General features: G+C 44.9%; 1 protein-coding gene across 1 annotated transcript in view; it reads left to right on the forward strand.

The window, feature by feature from the left end:
• Window positions 1-21,564, forward strand: part of LOC103253731 (serine/threonine-protein phosphatase 6 regulatory ankyrin repeat subunit B) — a 179,137-nt gene that overhangs the window by 89,826 nt on the left and 67,747 nt on the right. The window contains exons 12-14 of the mRNA XM_021709359.1: window positions 1,081-1,149; window positions 4,089-4,229; window positions 8,561-8,672. Of these exons, the coding sequence (XP_021565034.1) occupies window positions 1,081-1,149; window positions 4,089-4,229; window positions 8,561-8,672 (322 nt within the window). The remainder of the gene's footprint in view (window positions 1-1,080; window positions 1,150-4,088; window positions 4,230-8,560; window positions 8,673-21,564) is intronic.

Consider the following 21,564-nt stretch of genomic DNA (forward strand, 5'->3'; position numbering starts at 1 on the left):
AGATGTGAAACCAAAAACAGTAGAAGCACTAAGAGGCATCAAAGAATTCAAAAACTATGTAGAGTAGTGGAAAAAGTGTCTTGATAAGTGTATCGCATCAAATGGAGAGTACTTTGAAGGTGCTGAAGTTTAAACACATGAGAATAAATACACAATTTTTTATAAATAAATTCCAGGGGGTTTTTTTGGTCCCCCTGTGACTAAAATGACTCGTTCTCCTAGAATGGTGGCATAAATGGCAGACGTGGGGTGAAGAGATTATCATTGAGGTCATTTTTAAATTTAAATTATAATAAGACAGTAAATTCCAGGTCACTTCTCAGCAAACCATGTTTAGAACAATGATGAGTGAATGCCTTTTTTTATGCCCACTGTTTAAAAATTCAAATCTGAATCAAAAGGGGCAACACATTGTTCCAGAGTCACATCATGGACTCCTGTTAGAATTAACTTCGGCTGCGTGCCCTTCCATGGAAATGTTCAGACCCAGGGTCCTTTTCTCCCCACCAAGAAGGATTTATTGCCTCAACTCCATGATTTCACTTACAGCTTTGGTTCTGCCATTCATCTACCCACATGACAGTGCTGGTGACACAGCTGTTTTAATTCCATGAAGGACTGTGTGGGCGGTAAATGGTTATCACTGTGAATTCCCTCCACTGAGATAGCAGATACTTCTCCTCCACACTAGCTCACTGTTGATAGGTGACGTGAAGTTATTATGGCCTTGAGTGGTTATTTAGTAAACTCTTGTTTTGAAAGAGAATTTTAGGGTGAACGATGAAGCCTATTGCTTGCTGTATGGTTTAATCATGTAATAATCATCAAACTCCTTAGTCATGGAACAGAGAATGTTCCACGTAGCTCTTACATGTATTGATTTATTAGCTTTGAAGGAGGAAGTTTAGAAATGTCAGATCCTTACAACACGGCATTGCTGTCATCTGTTCAGTTTCTTTTTTGTCAGCAGGATGTAAACTGGAGCTGTCTCATCCTATTCCACATACTGCAGAACAGTGCTCTCTGAAGACGGCCAGATGGAACTCATCTGTTTTAATGATGTTTTCCCTGTCTTTCTAGTAATGTGGAGTGTATAAAACTCTTGCAGAGCAGCGGAGCAGATTTCCATAAAAAGGACAAATGTGGAAGGTATGTAATCAGAGGGCTTGGTTTCCAGTGTCTAGATGAGAGGACCCCCGGCAGCCGAGTTCTGTGGACATAGCAAGCAGGACAGCAGCTAGGGGGGTCTGTTGTGGAGCAAAGCCCCTTCTTGTAGAAATTTCCTCAAAGCACACACAGACCACGAGGAAAGCATGCCCTCTCAGCTCTGTTTAGAAGTGCCCATTGTGTGTCTGTTTATTTTTCTAATTAAAAAAAAAAACAAAAAACTCCAATGTGGACAGTTTAGAACATTGTATCTGCAGCAGAGTAGAACACTTGACCCCCCAACCCGGAGCCTGTTCACAAGATCTAGAGCATTTTATTATATGCATTGGACATTTCATCTTGAGATAAATTTTTAGATGTGTTTAAAACATTATACACACACATATACTGCTGATTATCTTAGAGCTTTTCCTACATAACAGGTTTTTTTTTTTTTTGCATAAGTAAATGATGTTGGCTGGGTATGGTGGCTCGTGCCCGTGAGCCCAGCACTTTGGAAGGCCAAGGCAGGAGGATCACTTGAGACCAGGAGTTCGAGGCCAGCCTGGGCACATAGTGAGACCTAATTTCTACTAAAATAAAATAAAATAAAAATCCAGGTGTGGTGGCACCAGTAGTTCCAGCTACTTGGGGGACTGAGGTGGGAGGATTGCTTGAGGCCAGGAGTTCGAGACCAGCCTGAGCGACATAGTAAGACCACATCTCTATGAAAAAATTAAAAAATGAAGCTGTGATGCTTGCTGGGACATGGCTACATACTTTTTCAAGTGTATACATAATTTTTCCATTGTACCTCTTCATGTTCCTCTCCACATGCACCCTGGCTCTTTGGGGTTGCTGCATATTTCTCCTGTCACCAGCCTATCTAGGACAGCTCCCACTGTTCCTCTCAGATTTGAGTTGCTGACCCCTTCCTGCCCTCCTCTGCTCCCCTTCCACTCTGCACTGCTGCATCCCAAGCAACATCACACTGTTCTGGTGACTCTGTCTCCCCACCCGACTGTGAGTCTCTTGAGGACAGGACTGCTGTCATTCTCTCTTCATTTTGGGCCCTGTCATGTGGTTGATACCTAATAGTTTTTAGTGGAATTAATTAACACTTAAGCAAGCCTATATGCAAACTACTTAAAGTTGCCTTCTTTTGGACCAAAGAAGAGAAACCAATGAAAGAGCCCATAAATTAACTATAAACCATGAAATAGTTGTACTTGAAAACTGATAGATGTCTTGAAATAAAGTCGCTTTCTTTCTTTCTCTTTTCTTTTTCTTTTTTCTTTTTTTTTTTTTTGAGTTGGAGTCTCACTCTGTTGCCCAGACTGGAGTGCAGTGGCATGCTCCCAGCCACCACAGCCTCGACCTGCTGGGCTCAGGCGATCCTCCTGCCTCAGCCTTCCAAGCAGTCAGAATTACAGGCGCATGCTACCGTACCCAGATAATTTTTTATTTATTGTAGAGACGAAGTCTTGCCAAGTTGCCTGGGTGAGTCTTGAACCTGCAGGCTCAGGCAATCCTCTTGCCTTGGCCTCCCAAAATGCTGGGATTACAGGCTGAGCCACCAAGCCTGGCCAAGACACTTTATTTCTAGAATATGATTATAATTCTCTGAATATTGATTGGTCCTACCAGAAAAGCTGTTAAATAATAGAGAATGAAAATAAGTAATAAAAAGCAAATTGCTTGGTACCTGTGCTGCTTCCCGTTTGCAAGGGGTCTGTATGCTCTGAACACCCTCACCCAGGTTCTTGTAGTAACTCTGAGCTGTGTGGGTACCTTGTATCCTCTGTAGTGGATGCAGGAGCTGAGCCCAGGGAGGCTCAGTGGGCCATCTATGCACAAGAGCTTTAGACCCAAGGAGGGCCTTGGACATGTCTTTGGAGGGGCCCTATTGAGGTTGGGTAGAACAGCCAGGTCTGGAGAGGGCCAAGAGTGGGGCTAGCTACAGGACTGCCCACACTGGAACCCAAACCTTCTGAGTTCATGTGTACAGTTCTTCCAGTTAACCCACATTCTGTCCTCTGGGAGCTTCCTGTTCAGTGGACAATGCACCAGTAGCTAAACTGGAGGTGATGTGAACTTGAGAAAGGCCCAGGCAGAGGGAAGAGACTGACTTCTGGAACATGGAGGGTGTGGGGTGTGAGGGGCTTCTAGGTGGAGGCTCTCCAGGAAGAGGACAGCACAGGCAGAGCTGGGAAGGCAAATGTGATCAGGAAAACGTCGAGCTGTTCAGTGTACGCACACTAATGGGCACATGTCAGGGAGAGAATGTCAGAGGGGCCTGGGACATGCCGGGAAGGTCTTCACTACAGACTAAAGAATGGATCTTTTTTCAGCAGGAGGACTGTGGGTTTGGAACAGGATTGTCATGCTTGGGTCTGGTGTCTTGCCAAACCACTTTTTCATTCACATCAACTAGAAGCTCTATTAGAATGAAAGAGACGGGGTGGGGGGGGGTCTTGCAGTGGTCCAAAAAAAAGCAGTAATGTATACCCAAGCCATGATAGACCCTAGGGAGGGGAAGAAGGCACAACCTCCAGAGGGTGGCCTTGTCTGAGCCACTCTCTCTGCAACCTCAGTCTCACTCACACAGGTTAAGCATCTCTCATCCGCAACTCCAAATCTGAAATGCTCTAAGATGGGAGACTTTTCTGCGCACCAGCATGATGCTGTAGTAAGACTCCTGGAAACATTCTGGAATTTGGGTCTTTGGATGGAGGGTTGCTCAACCTCCTGAAACGTTTCTGGTCTAAGCATTTCAGATGCGGGATCCCTGGCCTGTGTGGTCAGAGGAGGGCATGACCCTGACCTCCACCCTGAGGGCCCGAGGGCTTTGCATACCCTGGGATCCTGCTGTCGGCACCTGTGCTGGTATGGGGTCTGTGTTCTGACCTGAATGAAGTAATTAATGACTGCTCATCTTTCAGGACCCCTCTGCACTATGCTGCTGCCAACTGTCATTTCCACTGCATCGAGGCCTTGGTGACTACAGGGGCCAGTGTGAATGAGACGGATGAGTGGGGGCGCACGGCTCTACACTATGCTGCTGCATCAGATATGGACAGAAAGTAAGAGCAGCCTTGCTTGTTCTTCCTGGGAGGGATTCGGGGGTTGCCAGTTTCCCTTCATCCTGCTTCCTGGAACCTGCAAGTGCAGAATCACTGCTATCCAGACCCACCGGAGTCAGGCATGCCCCGTCCCCAGCTAGGCTCCCCCACTCACTCACACTGGAGTATGACATGTCCCTGTGCTACTGCCTCTCTTTTCTGTGTTGGGTGGAATGCCGAGTGGAGCTGGCAGACCCAGGGCTTAGCTCACTCACTTCTGCTGTGATCTGTTTTGACACACACCGGGGTTCTCATCATTGCCACTTAAATGCTTCATTTACTGCAGAGCCTGCATGTGCTAGTATACATGTCACATGTCAGAGACATCCACCCATGCACAGTCTTGGCAGCTCTCAGATCAGTCGCTGCTGGTGCAACCCAGGCAGGGACCCTCTTTCGGTAGCTGGAGGAGGGGATGCAGGAGCCCTGGACAAGGGTGGGTCCTAGGTGGCTGGGGGTGGAGAATAGTAAGACAACCAGTCCTAGAGGGCGCAGGCAGTGATTGTGAGATCATTCTCTGGCTTGAGGCGGGACCTCCTGCACTGGGTACTTTTGGGTGACCCTGTGTGAAGAGCTGCTGAGTCACTGCGGCCTGTGCTGTGGACCCAATACCAGGTCTATGCTGACTTAGGTCAATGACTTTTAGAGGATGACCCACAGTAGGAAAGGCATCCTGCATCAAGACCCAGTCACACACATTTGTATATGTGAAATGGAAATTAAAATGTCATAAAATCATATTTACTTTTCCCATGTGTGATGCCTTCTGATGTTTTCTCTACTTCCTGGGGAAAAACATCCCTGCTGAGTGCAGCCTACTAGACTGATTTCACAATTCAGCAATGGGCTATGAGCCATCATGGAAAACAAGCCGTGTTTTTTATAGAATGCACATGTTTATAGAATGCATGGTGCATTTATGATACAGAATAAAGTCAGTGCGCCCAGAGTCCTGTGCCTTGCAGGCTGTTAACACAACAGACACCTGTGAGCATCCACTAGGGGCCAGGCCCCAGGCTACACACGTGGAACAGAGTGGGGTGGAGAGAGCAGGGGGACGTATATGCTTCATCTACTGTGGGCTAGAGGAAGGATCCTAGATGATGAAGAGTTGTTCTGGAAGATGAGGGGTGACTGGGACCCTGGTCTCGAATCAATGAGGTGCTGAATCGGCAAAAGGGCAGCAGGGAAAGTCGTCAGAGTCAGAAGTTTGAGTTGTCTTATGAGCTTCTTTATGGGGGAATTTGGGGTGTTTATGGAAGGGCGGGCTACCTGGTTGCAGCCGTAATCACTACTTTCTTGGTGGAAGTTTAGCAATGTCCTGTGCTCAGTCAGATTCCTCAAGAGAGAACAGCTTTACAGAATGGCATAGAAAGTGCCTCGGGCATCCTCAGTGAGTCTCAGTGGTGCTAACTTCTCTTCGGTCGGGGTAAAAATCATTGAGCTATAGCACCAAAACTATGAACAGCTTTGCTGTTAAAAAATTAATTGCACTGGTTTTTTTTCTATCCCTTGTGCTGAGAAGTAAGACAACCTTGGGAAATGCCCACGAAAATTCAGAAGAACTTGAGAGAGCCAGGGAGCTGAAGGAAAAGGAAGCAGCCCTGTAAGTATTCCCTTGGCTTAAGAACGAGGTCTGTCCTAATGCTTTCTCTGTCTCTGGGGTGCCACATGTCCTGCCTCACTCTTTTGGGTACTTGGGGTCTTGAGGAAGTGATGTGTGCTTGCCTTGGCTGGAGAAGAAACTGCTCCTTTAATACATCCTTCAGTTTTCTGCGGTTTCCACACAGGGAACATTCCTAAACTGTCAGTCTTGCTCCAGCCACCACTGTGGCTGGCCAGTGTGTTTAGGCCCAGGTGTCCTGATTTCATTCCCGACTCTGCCGTGTGGCCTGTGTGTCAGGGACGTGGAGCCTCCCATCAGGGCTTCTGCTTCTGCTTGTGTGGCCTGGGGGTAACTACTCGGCAGATGATTTGTGCATTCTTGAGATGTTGGGGTGAGGTACACCATTCGTGCCATCCCTCAGCCCAGACGGGGACTTCCAGGCAGCCCTCGTTCCCCACACAGCTGTCCCTGGCCCTCTTCCCATTGCCTGCTCTGTCTTCTAATGAATAGACAGCTGTTGCTGTGACAGGGCTGGGTGCAGCCGTCACCCAGGGATGTTGCTACCAGGGACCTCAAGGCTCCATCCTCCAAAGGTCTTTCTGTTCGGCGGGTGCCGTGTGGAGCTCGTGGTACCCAGGGTTCAATGACTGCCTGTCCAACAAAGGAGCAAATAGAGCAACTAGTGCCCAGGGTTGGGCCTTTCCCCTGGGGACCCGATGGCCATGGTGCTCAGAGCAGGCTCTCCTCTACGTGGGTCTCACCTCCATTAGCAGAGGAGCCAGAGTTCCTGTGGCCCAAGTGTCCGTTTCCATGGAGGCTTCTACCTCCCTCAGAGACAGTATGGAGGATGGAGTTACCTTTCCAAAAACAACACAGATTTGGGTACACAACCATGATTGGATGGGGACGGGAAACAAGCTGTGTGTAGATGACTGAACTTGGCACCAGCACTGCCACATTTAAGATAGCTGTGGTCAGAGATCGTAGAGCGTGAGCCCACCTCAGCAGATGCCCCGCATCCAGTGACTGCAAGCTTGTCCTGAGGGAGGACCCAGTGGCTGCCTGAGACCTCTGACACTGAGGGGGCCACCCCTCTGTCCACATGTGCCCTGACTTCCCGTTCTTCTGTTGACTCTGCGTATGAGGTGCAAAATTGCTAGTCAGGGAGGAGGAAAGATCAGCACTCCCGGCAAACATGGCACTCACTCTTCCTTAGAGACCACGTAGAGAACACCGAGACTGCAGGACGGTTGTTCTGTGACAGGACTGCTGGCCGCAGGGCTCAGCGGCACTCTGGGTTCAGTCACTTTTTGGGAACTATTCCAAGAGTTCAGATTCCAAATTCAGAGTATCAACTGACTTTAAGAGCATAATTCATTCAGAAACTTGGGATTGTGTGTCTATAAGAATGTTATTCCTATTGAGTGATTTTACTTAAAGAGCCAAATTCGGTTTAGAATGAGTCACATCTGGGCCTTTTCATGGGTAGTTAATTACCAAAATAAGAAAGGACTCCCTATAAGGTGCAATTGACTGGAGACAGCATGGAAACAGGACTCTAATAATAGAGTAAAGCATTTTATGATTAAATTATGTGATATGTAGGTATTTGGTTTTTCTAGAAATTGAAGTATCCGTTTTAATTGTCTCTCTATGTGATTTATTTATTCCTTTTGCCGTATACTGAAATAGATAAATTCCATTTAAACGTTTTTGAGTAAACTATAGAAATTTTTCATTGGACAGTCTTATTTAATGAATAGCTTTATAGAGAGAATTTTACAATTTTTATTTGACTGTGAAATTGAATCAGCTTGGTCTTGTCAGGGATATGTTTGTCCCCTTGTCATGAAAATAATACTGAACTTATGGTACAGTGCTCCCTGCTTGGTCATTCCCTCTTTTCCAGCAAGATGGGCCCATTCTTGGAGGGCAGGGCAGAGTCAACACTCCCCTGGGAACATGTGCCCTGGATTCTGGCTCTTCTACTAAGGCGAGCCATGCTTCTTCCTCTGACCTAATCCAAGGACCGTGCCTTTTCAGAAAATGTGTGACTCTATCTGACTTAAAAAAAAATTTTTTTTTCTGGTTTGTATTTCTAATGGTGCAGATTAAACCTCTTTATATGTGGCTGCAAAATTAATTCTTTACTTTAAAAATGTTTACTCATTCCTTTAATCTTTTCATGGTCTAGTCTATTCCTAGATTCTTTTTAAAAAAATTTCTTTGAACTTTCATTTTCTACCCAAGATCTTAGAGTGAGGTTAGAAGTTACCCCTTCCTGTTGAGAGCTGCCCTCTTGAAATAACTGGCCACTTCTGTGTTACAGCTGAGACTCCATCGTTTGAACATGGAGCTGTAAAACTTGTTATTCTGTAATCTTGAAGACAGACATGTTTTGTACCTTAAGATGAGAAGAAAAAAAAAAAAACCTTAATCACCTTCTTGTTCCTAAAGTTTTCCCTGAATTCTAGAATGGATATTTTAAGCTCAAATAAAATTAGCTACAGAAAACACATACACACACATTTTCAACACATGAAACTTCATTGCTATAGGATTTTTAAAGGAGCACTTAAGCCCATAAAGTCCTTCATGGAACATTCATAATAGGAGGATTCATGCTGATCATCCCTTATGGTCCAGAGCTGCTTTCTGTGATAACACCTCATCCTTGTACTCACAGGTGTCTGGAGTTTCTGCTTCAGAATGATGCGGACCCCTCCATCCGGGACAAGGAGGGATACAACAGCGTACATTATGCTGCTGCCTATGGACACAGGCAGTGTCTGGAGCTGGTGAGTGGTGCTGTTTTGTTTTCTCTAACACACACACTTAGCAATGCTAGTCTTCAACTCTCAACAAATGCCCTCATGCCTAAGGAAGTCACCACTAGAAACTGCCGTGTAGACCCTCTTTGGTGAGTGACTAAACTGTCAGATTCATGCTTGGTAGGTCTCTATCCTCCATTTCTGTCCATCCTGATCTCAGGACTGACCAGCAATTAACTCTGTTCCACATGGCTAGAGTTTGGGCTGGAAATGTTAGACATGTGTGTGAACACAGATTGTATTTTAAAGGAGATTAGGGTGTATCAAATAAGCTCAGTATATATTCCTGGAGGCAAACTTAGCACTCTAGGTTCAATAACTGTGTGGTGAGATCCATAAACAAGGTGGACAGGTTGGTCACGGTCCCACATTTGTAGTTTAGGGAAAGAAATTGGCAAGGATACAGCACCAGAGTTTATTGAAACTTCCAAACCACCCAAATTTCAAACCTACAGTGACGGAGAGACACCTGGGGTTTGGAGTCTGAAACTTCTCTGTTGGTGTAGGTTACAAGACATAACTCAGTGAGGCAAGCTCAGGTGGCGGCAATAAGGAGTGGTAAGGCTTGTGGCAAGTAGAGAACACATGTTCTGTCACTAGGGAGAAACAGCTCTCAGCTCTGGTGAATTGAGGTCAGGCAGGAATGCACACCAGGGTTGCTGGTATCCAGGGTTTCAAGAGAAGCTAGAAATCTAGACTTTTTATGTGAAAATTTCTGTTTTGAAAACACTGGGTGGGCCAGGGGGAACGTGTGGTTTTGTGCCTGCTGCCACCACCTGCCTCTTCCCAGGCACCCCCTGGCTCAGCCTCATTGGGACACATTAGTACTCCAACCCTACCATCTCCCCAAAGGTGCCACCCTTCCGGCCTGGACTCCAGCTCTGTTCCTTGTCCTTTGAAAAGGAGAATCCTTACTTTTCCATGATGTTCAGAGTGGTGTTTGGGGAAATGCTGGTGCTGCATCAGCTCACAGGTCATTGAGGGAGGAGGTGGAGCTAAGCAGGTGTAGGTGACTCCTACACCCCTAAGGAGGCCCACAGTTCATTGAGGAAAGGAGGTGCAGCCAGGCGGATATGGGTACCTCCTGACCCCCTGAAGGAGGCCCATAGTCCACTGAGGAAGGGAAGTGGAGCTCGGTAGGTGTGGGCCTCTCCCATACTCCTGAAGAAGGCCCAGGGTCCACTGAGGAAGGGAGGTGGAGCCGGGTGTGTGTGAGTGCCTCTGGGCTTGTCTTAAGGCACCTGGCTCTAGCCTCCACCCTGACTTAATGGCTCAGCTGAGGAAGTCTTCCTGGACTCCTTTGACTGTGAAGCGGGAATTCTTGTAGGGTCCTCACCAGGGAATCGCAACCACTGTCATCATTCTTGGCAATATCCTGGGTGCCTTCCTGCAGACTCTTGTGGGTGCTGACAATCTCCTTGTCTGGTCTTGGGGACGCAGCACGTGTTTTGCTCCTCTGTTTCTGACTCTGTCTTAGTTCTTCCCTCAGTTGCTGTGGCTGTGCACCGCATCACCCTGAAAGTTAGTGTCTTTAAGTAATCCTGGGTCATCTCTCACTGTCCATGTGGAGCGGGAGCTTGGGGTGGCCTCACTGAGAGCTCAGGTGAGCAATGTCTTCTGCGGTGGCAAGGAGACCATGTTGGGCTGGGTAATGTCAATGGTATCTTTATGTGCGCATCAGCCTCTTGGATGGGAGGCTCCCACAGCCAGTGTCCTGGGGCCTCTCTCTGTGTTTCTCCGAAGTTACTTCACATAATTTCTCTAGAATGGCAGTTCCAGAGTAGCTGGATATCTTCATGGCAGCTCAGAGACCTGGAGGAACCACCCTAGGAGGGGGTAGGAAGAAACAGCGGCAAAGAGAGACCACAGTGCCTTTCATGATCTGTCCTTGAAAGCCACATGAGTCACTCTGCAGCATCTGTTCACTGAGGTGATTCTGCTGTCAGATCCCAAATGGCCAAGAGGCAGCCCCTTATCTTATGGATGAGCAAACCCAGCTACAGTGGTGCGGACTTGTGTTTCCAGCCATAGACAGACCAGGATCTGCCATGGCCCAGAGTCCAGTAAGATGTGGGATCATGAGTCAGAGTGTCACGAATCCTGATTTTAGAGAACATGTTTCTGTTGCCACCCTGTGCTGCCTCCCACTGCAGGCCAACACCTGCTGATATGCAAAAGTGTGTAGGCTTTGCTGGACACACAGGCCACACCACCTCTGCCTCCTAACTCTGGGGTTGCTGTGTACATTGAGTATAGACCTGTCTGCAGTGTGACTCTGTGTTTAGACCCCATATAAGAAAGGCTTCTCATAAAGTGTGTATATGTGTGCATATGTGCATGTGTGCCTGTGTAGGTTCGTCATGATCTATGGCAATGTGCAGAATGACTCCATAACAGCCCACTAGGAGCTGCCTTCCAGAATGTGCTTGGACATGGCTGTCTTTAATTGGTTTTCTCCATGAAAACCACATCATAATTGGACATATAATCTTTGATGACAAGGTTTGCTACTAAGGTCTTAATAACACATGCTGTCTTACAGTACTTTGATGAGTTACCTTTAATCCTTCATAGTTGAGAAACTCAGAATAATTATCTTAGCACATTTTCACATAATTATCTTTTTACATGAATAGTATATTGCACACATTATCTTCATTTTTCGAGAAAACCATTTTGGGACTATGATTTCTGTTACCCAAGTGAAAGATTTTTTGTCCACGAGAAGGCTTCATAAGTCTTGACTGAGGATGAAATTACCCCTTTGATTAGGTCAGCACTTGCTCCATGCCATTTATGAAAAGATGGTTATTTGTGGCTATTACCAGACATCCAAAAGTAGGTGGGGAGGTATTTACCAGTCTTCATTTGTACAACCAGTTGAACAGGACTGGATTATCCATATACATTGGATAATCTTTGCTGTCAATGGGTCATTAATAACGCCCGTAGAATGGGACGTCTTGTCTCACTTTCCTGAATGATTCCAGCTGGATGGGAAGTTTTATGCGTTTCCACATTAGATTGCATCCTGACATTCCTCTTGGGTGTAGTTCTCACTGAGCAAAGACCCTCAGCAGGCTGTAAACATTCCTCCACCCGCCCCTCCCCAGCAAAACAGAACAGTCCTGAGAGTCACCTCCCACTGAGGAGTGGAGTCTCAGAGCCCTGCATTTGCAGGTGTCCTGTCTCCCTGCTGGCCTGCTTGTCTGTGAGCAGAAGACAGGACAAAAGGGTCCTGGGAAGAGGGAGAGGGAGTAGGGCCTCCCCTTCACGTAAGCATTAAGTGAAGAAGTAGGTTTTGGAAGGCACCTTTTCTAATGTATTCTTCCTCTTTCTATAAGAACACATTGCCTTCCTATCCCTTGCATCACCCATTTCCTCGGGTACTAGGTGTCAGGAAAGCAAACTGACTAACCAACATATGCAAGAACTGAGTCTCCAGGACTTTTCCACACTGCCACGCCTGTCTTCCTCCTCACTCCCAACACAACATCCAGTCTTCCTAGGGGCCCCTGATTTGTGCCTGATACTAGAGTTATGCCAATGAAAAGATGTGCATCCAGGAGCTCTGGGTGGTGTTTTTGAGCTTCTGAGCAGGAATTGTGCAGCGAGACCTTTCTTTACTTCACAATTTCAGCCTCTGCTTTCAGCTTATGGAGGAAGAGAGATGGTGAATGTGTGTGGCCCTTGGCCCTCCACCAGACCAGCGCTTTGTCCTGTGAGAGCTGGGGTAGGATCGAAGAGCATGGTGCAATCAGGGCCAGCTGATCATGAGGTTCATAGAATGTGTCTTCGGCTTCTCTCCCCACAGTTGAGCAGTTACTGTGATTGTGCATATCACTAAAACTGTCATGAAGTTTGATGTATATTTTATTGACCCTGACGTTTAATTTGGTCTGTGTTTACTTGGCGTTCATGGTTCATGGCTCATGCTTGTGATCACAAGCTTAGAATGTATAAACTGCACTTTATGTATTTTTTGTGTTCAGTCTGTTTTTCTCTAATCAAAAAGGACCAAAAATTGTTTTAGTTGTTTTAACTTTCCTTCCCTTATACAGACTCATATTGAATTTGTTCCATGAGCAAAACCTTCTAAAAAGTAGTATGAGTCCCTTGCCAAGATAGAGCCAAGGTTGACAATGCTGTCATAGTGCCTTCTTGAGTCAATGTTCATGCTGGCCATGATCAAAGGCGTGTGCACTGCTTGTGGAAGTAGACGTCTGCCCACAAATGTGGACATTAGTCACATTCAGTTGGGCTCAAAATATCAAAGGAAAGCAGGGAGACTTGACCAACAGAGAGTCTTGTGTCAATAAAATGTATGTTTGGGTGGGAGAGGGAGTCAGTGAAGGAAGGCTCTGGCCTCCCCTCTCCTCTGTCTGAAACACATTTCTCCTGCCTCCGCAGAGAAGAAGCAGGAACTGTGTCCCCTTGGAATTTTCGAGTTTATGTTGGCTTGCTGCTTTTCTTTTACAATATTAAATATTTGTCTGGAGCATAAAGAGCCTTGTGGTTTTGGTATTGAAATGGAAAAATGTATGTTCCAATATAATCACACAAATTGCCTACAGAAATGTAGAAACGAAGAAAACTCTAGGCCTCTGATTAAATTCAGTCCAAGATTGTGCCATGCAAATTGCTGGGAACTTAGCTGCTTCCCCAGGACTTTCTGCCCTTTTCACTATTGAGAGCAAACTTGAACTTTAACTGTAAGAGTAAGTTGGGGTAACAGCTGCTCCTGTGTATGTATTCCAGGAGTTTCTGGGATTCTCTGAAGACAATTGTGCCTGGGACAAGTCAACACTAAAATGCTGCTTTCAAATCAGCTGCTTAACAAATTGGATTGTTTTAATGTATGTGTCTCTATAAGATGTAGCTATGACTGGGCGTAGTGGCTCATGCTTGTAATCCCAGTGCTTTGGGAGGCTGGGGTGGGAGGATTGCTTGAGCCCAGGAACTCGAGGCTGCAGTAAGCTATGATGTACTTACATTGGCAATGCCTAATTAAGCTTCTTGAGTCTGAGAAAGCAAGATACAGAAAAGCAGCTTTAAAAAGGAAGCTATTGAGTGGCCGTCTGAGGACAAATAGGTGAAAAATCAGGAAACCCAAACCCCAGCCTCAAGCTAGTCTCTGGTGACTTTTCTCTGTCCCTTGAGATGCTGCTCAGAAAAGGACTTGGGGTGTCTATGACCTCTTGTGGGCAGCCTTCTAAGAGAAACCTCAATGATGCTGGTCCTGTTTGCCTTCTGTTTAATTCAGTTCAACATAACGTCTCAGGAGGGACTCCCACCACGGGAGGGAGAGCGGGCAGAGATGTTCTGATGCCGTGGCATCCTGTCATTGCTGTGGGCACAAATAGAAGTGCACAAGTTCTGAATCAGAATTTGGACATAAATCTTATAACAGTGGAATAGGCAGTTGTTGTGTTTTTTTTGACAGAATGCTCCATTTATTTCTTTGTAATGTGGCAAGAAAAAATTTTGTGGGCTTTTCCATGAATAAATTTGGCAATTGATGAAAGAACCATTCAACAGGATGTATTAAAATAGACAATTTCAGTTTCTCTCCCAGTTGAGGGCCCAAAAAGGGCCTTTGCTCCCACATTGCAAAGTGAGATACTGGTGTTTCGACCCATGGCCCCCGTCCCCATTTCTAAAGTCAGAGTTGGGAAAAACAAGAAGAGAGAAATCAAAGAGGCAGTTTCCCTGGAGCCAGCTCTGCTGTGAATCCACCGTGTAGTAGGGAGAAGGATGCATCCTCCTCTCCCCAGGCCCAAATGAGGGGAGCTCAAGAAGATCACATGGACATCCAATCTGAGCCCCACACAACTGAGGGGCACACTGAACGGGTGTGTGACACATCTGAAGAGGAGATGGCCGCAACTGGAGCATGCCTGCCAGGCTGTTGGTGAAATACAAGGCTGAGTCTGAGAAATCCCTCCACCCTCAGTGACAATGGGCCTACATCTACTCTCCTAACACCCAGAGGGAAGCTGAGGACCCGAGTTTCTCCTGGGTCCTTCCCTAGAAGGCTACCTGGAGGGTGGGGACACCTGGGGCTCCTGGGCAGAGTGGGGATGTAAGGTTTCAGCAGAGAGATGCGTCCACCAAGCAGAGGGCACCGCAGTTGGGGGCCAAGGGATGGTTGGTAGATAACTCAACTCAGCACCTGAGGGAGGAATGGTTTCAAACATCTGGTTGGGTCAGGGGATGCCACTGCCAGGAGGGTGCTGGTCAGCAGGACCACTGTCCCTGCTGCTACGTGTTCTCCTCCCCTGTCCCCTTCAGTCCTGAAGGAGGCAGAGGCAGACAATGAGGGGACAGGGAGAGGAGAAGCCCACTGGGATAAATATAATGACTAACATGAAGTTATGTTTGTAACTAACATGCCCAGAGAACTTTTATTATCTGCTGAAGATTGTACCTGGGGTGGCAGGAAAAGAAATGACTTCATGAAGGAAACTGGACCTCATGTAGGGCAAAAGAATAAGGTGGTTATTGGGTTGCACTCATGCCTCACTGGCTTCACATGTAGTCATACACCATCATTGTTTTAGGAAAGGTTAATGCTCAGTTCTAGAGAAAAATAAATATGTCCTTTAGATATTTGTGTATTTAATATCAAATGTATAAGACGTTAGGATTTAGTCATGTGAAACACTGGTCAGTTACCAAAATTTGAACAATTGAAGTACCCTGGTGAGTGATTAAGCGTGGTTTAGTGATAAAATGTAAATGCTAGTTTATAAAGGTAAGGGCAACTGTCCTGTCATCAGAAAGGCATTTCACAGAAGAGAACAGACGAGAGGAGAAATGAACATGTGCCCTCCTATAGCCTAGCCTCATACTTCGGTTTGGTGAGTTCCCAACAGTCACGTGTTGCATCCCTATCTCCCTGCATTTTTTCTTCTTCAAGATCTAAAAAACCTACACTAGAGTGTCAAATTGCCATAAAGACATCCACAAAGTAAAAGTTATACACATGCACATGTAGGCACACTTCTCTGTGAGTTTTTCCAGATGGACGGTGGACCCTAAACGGAACAGGAATAGTTCAAGGAACAGGAATGACTGCTCCTGATAGGAAAGCAACTAAGGATAAGGACACAGTGATGGACGAAAAAGAAAGATTTCATAAGGATACGGTGGTTTAAAAGTCAGCCAAAGAATAAGTTAATCTGGCCTTTCCTTCCTTCCTTCCCTCCCTCCCTCCTGCTCAGTCTCAAACCCATCAGGTGGGCCTGAGCAGGGCAGGAAAGCAGGCCCATTGGACCAAGGGTCCCAGGAAGAGGGTGTCAGGAAGCAGCCTAGTAGTGGTTGGAACCCACTCAAGGAGAGTATCTTCAATGTGTATGCTTCAAACAACAGAACTGCAATATATGTGAAGCAAAAACTGATAGAACTGAAAAGATAAATAGCAAAATTTGCAGTTGTAATTGGAGACTTCAGCACCTCTCTCTCAACAAGTGATAGAATAAATAGCTAGACAGAAAATCATCAGGCAGAACTCAGTAACTCCATCAGGAGTAACTCAGTAACTCCATCAGCCCAGAGGATCTGATTGACATTTGTAGAACACTCCATCCAACAAGAGCAGAGTACATATTTTTTCAACTGCCCATGAACATTCATCAAGACAGACAATATCCTGAACCATAAAACAAATCTTTAAAATGTGAAAGATTTAAAATCATATACAGTGTGTTCTTCAGCCATAATGGAATGAGACTAGAAATTAGTAACAGAAAGACACCAGGAAAATCTCCAACGATTGGAAATTAAACAACAGCCTTGTAAATAATTCATGAGTTAAAGAGAAAGTCTCAAGAGAAATTCAAAAAAAGTATTGAGCTGAATGAAAATGAAAGTACAAAAACTCAAAATGTGAAGACTCGGCTAAATTAGTGGTGAAAAAGAAATTTATAACTACATGTTTACATTACAAAAGGGAAAAGTCTCAAGTCAGTACTCCAAGTTTTTACCTCAAGGATCTAGAAAAATAGGCACAAAATAAACCCAGTGAGAAGGAAATGGAAATTGAGGTGAGAGCAGAAATAAACAAAATGGAAAACAGAAAACCAGTAGAGAAAGTCAATGAATCAAAGATCTGATTCTTTGAAAGATCAATAAAACTGATACATATCTAACAGGAATGACAAAGGAAAAAGAGAGCAAAGACACAAATTACCAACATCAGAAATGAAATAGAAGATGTCATTATTGACCTTGCAGACACCAAAGAGATAAGAATAACTCTATACACACAAATTTGACAACTGAGATGAAATAGACTAATTTATTGAAAAACCCAAACTACCACAATTTATCTAACCTAAAGCAGATCACTTGAAAAGCCCTTTATTCATAAAAATTGATTTTTTTCAACTTCCCCATAAGAAATCTCCAGGCAATAATATTTAAAGAAGAATTGATACAATTCAACGCAATTTCTTTTGGAAAACATAAAATCACAAAAAAATAAAAAGCTAAACAATTTTGGAAAAGAACAAAGTGGGAAAAATCAGTCTACCTAAGTTTTGTAATTATTATGTAGCTTGAATACACACACACACACACACACACACACACACACACACACACACAATGTTATATTACTGTGCCAAGTAATGTTGGTCTTGTGTAATTAAGACTGTGAGGTGTTGGCAGAGGGATAGACACATAGATCATTGGAACAGAATACACTACTCAAACATCGGCCCACACAGATATGCCCAACTGATTTTTGACAAAGGTGCACAAGCAATTTAATGAAGAAAGATAGAGTTTTTCACAAATGGTGGTGGAGCAACTGGACATCCATAGACCAATATAAAAATTAACTTAAAAACAATCACAGACTTAAAGGTAAAACATAAAACTCAGGAGAAAATTTTTGTAATCTAGGACAAGGCAGTGTTCTTGACTTTATAGCAATTTTTAAAAAAAAGATTGCTAAATTAGACTTAATTAAAATTAAAAACATTTGCTCTGTGAGAGACCCTGTTATCAGGATGAAAAGACAAGCTGCAGACTGGGGGAAAATACCTGCCAGCCACACAACTGGCAAAGGACTAATGTCTAGGATATTTAAAGAATTCTCAAAACTCAACAGAGTGAGAAAAACACAAACAATTCCATTAAAAAATGAACAAAACACACACATAGATATTTCACTGAAGAGGATATCCACAAGGCAAATAATCACATGAAAAGATGTTCAGCATCACGAGTCATTAGGGAAATGCAAATTAAAACTACAATGAGACGTCACTGCTTGACTATTAGAATGACTAACATAAAAACAATGATAACACCAAGTACTGGTGATGGGGTAGAGAAAGTGGGTCACTCATGGATTGTAAGTGGAAGTATAAAATAGCACAGCCACTCTGCAAAGCAGTTTCTTTAAAAAGTAAACATACAATAACAGTTTTATTTTAATAGCCCTAAACTGGAAACAACTCAGATGTTTTTCAGTGGGTAAATGGTTAAGCAAACTGGCACATCTATATCGTGGAATACTTTTCAGCAAGAAATAGGAAAAAAATTATTGATACATAGTGAATAATAAGTGAAAAAATGTGTTTTGCTGAGTAAAAAAAGTCCACTCAAAAGATCACATATTTTAGAATTTTACTTATATAGTGTCATTGAACTGACAAAATTGTAGGATGGACAACAAATTAGTGGTTGTCACTTCGAAGTGAAAGAGGGGGTGAGGATGGTAAGTGGGTGTGGCTATGAAAGGACAACACAAGGAAACCATATGATGATGTCAGTGTCTTTAACTGTATCAATTCCTGGTTGTGGCTGGTCATGGTGCCTCATGCCTCTCATTCCAGCACTTTGTGGGGCTGAGGTCAGAGGATCACTTGAGACCGGGAGTTCGAGACCAGCCTGGGCAATATAGCCAGATCCCATCTCTACAAAAAATAAATAAATTAGCTGGTATGGTGGCATATCACTGCACTCCAGCCTGGGCACCAGAGTGAGAAACTGTCTCAAAAAATAAATAAAAAAGCCAGGCTTGGTGGCTCAGCCTGTAATCCCACGCCTTTGGGAGGCTGAGGTAAGTGGATTGCCTGAGCCCGGGGGTTCGAGACCCGCCTGAGCAGGAGACCTCATCTCTATAATAAATCAAAAAATCAGCCGGTCGTGGTAGTGCACGCCTGTAATTCCGGCTACTTGGAAGGCTGAGGCGGAAGGATCGCTGGAGCCCAGCAGGTCGAGGCTGTGGTGGCCGGGAGCGGCCACTGCTCTCCAGTCTGGGCGACAGAGTGAGACTCCAACTCAAAATAAATAAATAAATAAATAAATAAATATGAATCCTGTGTTATGCTTTTGTAAGATACCACTATTGAAAGAAATTGGATGAGAAGGACACAGACCTCACTACATTATTTCTTTCTTTCTTTCCTTTTTTTTTTTTTTTTGAGTTGGAGTCTCACTCTGTCACCCAGAATGGAGTGCAGTGGCTGCTCCCGGCCACTGCAGCCTTGACCCGCTGGGCTCCGGCAATCCTTCTGCCTCAGCCTTCCAAGTAGCTGGAACTACAGGCGCGCGCTACCATGCCCGGCTCATTTTTGATTTATTGTAGAGATGAGGTCTCGCCAAGTTGCCCAGGCTGGTCTCCAACCCGCGGGCTCAGGCAATCCACTCACCTCAGCCTCCCAAAGCACGGGATTATAGGGTGAGCCACCGATCCCAGCTCTTTTTTTTATTTTTAAACATCTTTTTTGTTTTAAAATTGTGGGGTATAGTTAAGGGTTAGGTATACAAATATGTATCATTCGGGCACCCTTGTTGATAAGGGGTGTCTCCTTGTCCCCAGATAGATATTGACTACAGTTAATCCCACCTCCCTTCCCCTCCTACCCTCCATAGTTTCATGCCACTGTCAATCCTTTTTTTATCGTATTATGATAGATATTCAAGATCCACTATATGAGTGAGAACACGTGATACTCAGCTGTGAGAGATCACTCAGTGTTATAGACTCTAGTTCCATCCAGGTTGCTGCGAAATTCATGATTTTGTTCTTTTTTATGGCTGCGTAGTATTCCATCGTGTGTATGCACCACATTTTTTTAATCCAGTCCTTTTTTGATGGACAGCATGGTTGGTTCCAGGTTCTTGCTATTGTGAACAATACTGCGATAAACATAATGTACGCGGGTATCTTTTTTATAGAGTGATTTAACATAATGTACGCGGGTATCTTTTTTATAGAGTGATTTGAGTTCTTCAGGGTATATTCCCAGTAGGGGGATTGCGGGGTCATATGGGAGGTCAATATTTAGAACTTTCAGGAATCGCCACACTGCTTTCCACAGAGGTTTCACTAGTTTACACTCCCACCAACAGCGTAGAAGTGTTCCCTTTTCACCACATTCTCTCCAGCATCTGCTATTTTTTATTGATGATGGCCATTCTGACTGGAGTTAGGTGGTATCTCAGTGTAGTTTTAATTTGCATCTCCTTGATGATTAGTGAGGTTGAGCATTTCTTCATGTGTCTGTTGGCCGCTTGGATGTCTTCTTTTGAGAAGTGTCTGTTCATATCTTTTATAATTGCTTATGAATCTACCAAAAAACCTATCAAAAGGAAGTTTAATTAAAAATACATGCATCTAAGGAAAACACAACTTCTTTGGAAGAAAATGGGGATCATGGTGAGTGAAGCTGATAAGCCCTTGGCTGTGTTAATTTTTTAATTATTATTATTATTTTTAGCCAGAGCCTCACTCTGTCAACCAGGCTGGAGCGTAGCGGCATGATCATACCTACTGCAACCTTGACCTGCTGGGCTCAGACAGTCTTTCTGCCTCAGCCTTCCAAGTAGCTGGGACTATAGGTGTGGCCACCATGCCCGACTAATTTTTTTATTTATTGTAGAGACAAGGTCTCATCAAGTTGCTCAGGCTTGTCGAACCCCAGGGCTCGGGCAATCCTCTCGTCTCTGCCTCCCAAAAGTGCTATGATTACAGGCGTGAGCCACTGCACCCAGCTCTCATCTGTCTTACTTTAAGGAAGACCTCAGAAAATCTATAGGGAGGATGATTAGCTCAGACGTTCTTCCCTGCCACTAGACTGTGTGTTCTTTAAGGAGACACATCCTCTCTCACCAGATCTGAGAGGCAGAGTGGGACTGTGTGCCAACTGGACCCGATCACATTCAGATTCTGCTTCAGCAAACGCTTTGCCTTGGGCAACCTCTCTGTTCCATCGTTTCCTCCTTGGTAGAATGTGTGTTGTGAGAGTGCCCACCCAAGGTGGTGCTGAGAGCATCCAGGATAGTGCCCGGCATGCAACCAACCTTGCCTGTGATGCCTCTGCATCCTCAAGGAGGCCCTGGTGGGCAGCGGGCCTCTGTCAAGTGTTTGTTTACTGAAGTAGATAATATAAAAACATAACTATGTTGCACAGAGGAGATAAATCTCACTTTTGCTCACTTAATGCTTTTGGCATTAAAATTAGTTGCGTCCCCTAAGCGTGAAGTAGCACTGGAAAGAGGCGCTAGGACAGCAGGGTGGTGACACCAGCCTGGGGGCAGGAACTGTCTTTGCATCTGCCCCTAATTCAGTCATCTATGCCTTGTCAAGAATTATCTTTATCCACCTTGAATGCTTAATTGTTCCACATGAAAGCTATGCTTGTCCTCAGGAGGACCACCTTATCCAAAACTGAGCACTCTCAGCCCCACTGCAAAGCCTGGCTGCTCAGGTACCTCCAGCACGGGGTTGGGGCTGGCCTTCTGACTCTTTCATCTAGGGGAATGATCCCCAGCCTGCATCACTCCCCTCAGTGACTGTCAAGGTCCAGGCTTAGCTGTCAGATTCCCTCATGAATGTTTCAGG

The sequence above is a fragment of the Carlito syrichta genome, unplaced genomic scaffold, assembly GCF_000164805.1.
Source record: "Carlito syrichta isolate Samal-C Ts95f unplaced genomic scaffold, Tarsius_syrichta-2.0.1 Scaffold67786, whole genome shotgun sequence".
Taxonomy (NCBI): Eukaryota; Metazoa; Chordata; class Mammalia; order Primates; family Tarsiidae; genus Carlito; species Carlito syrichta.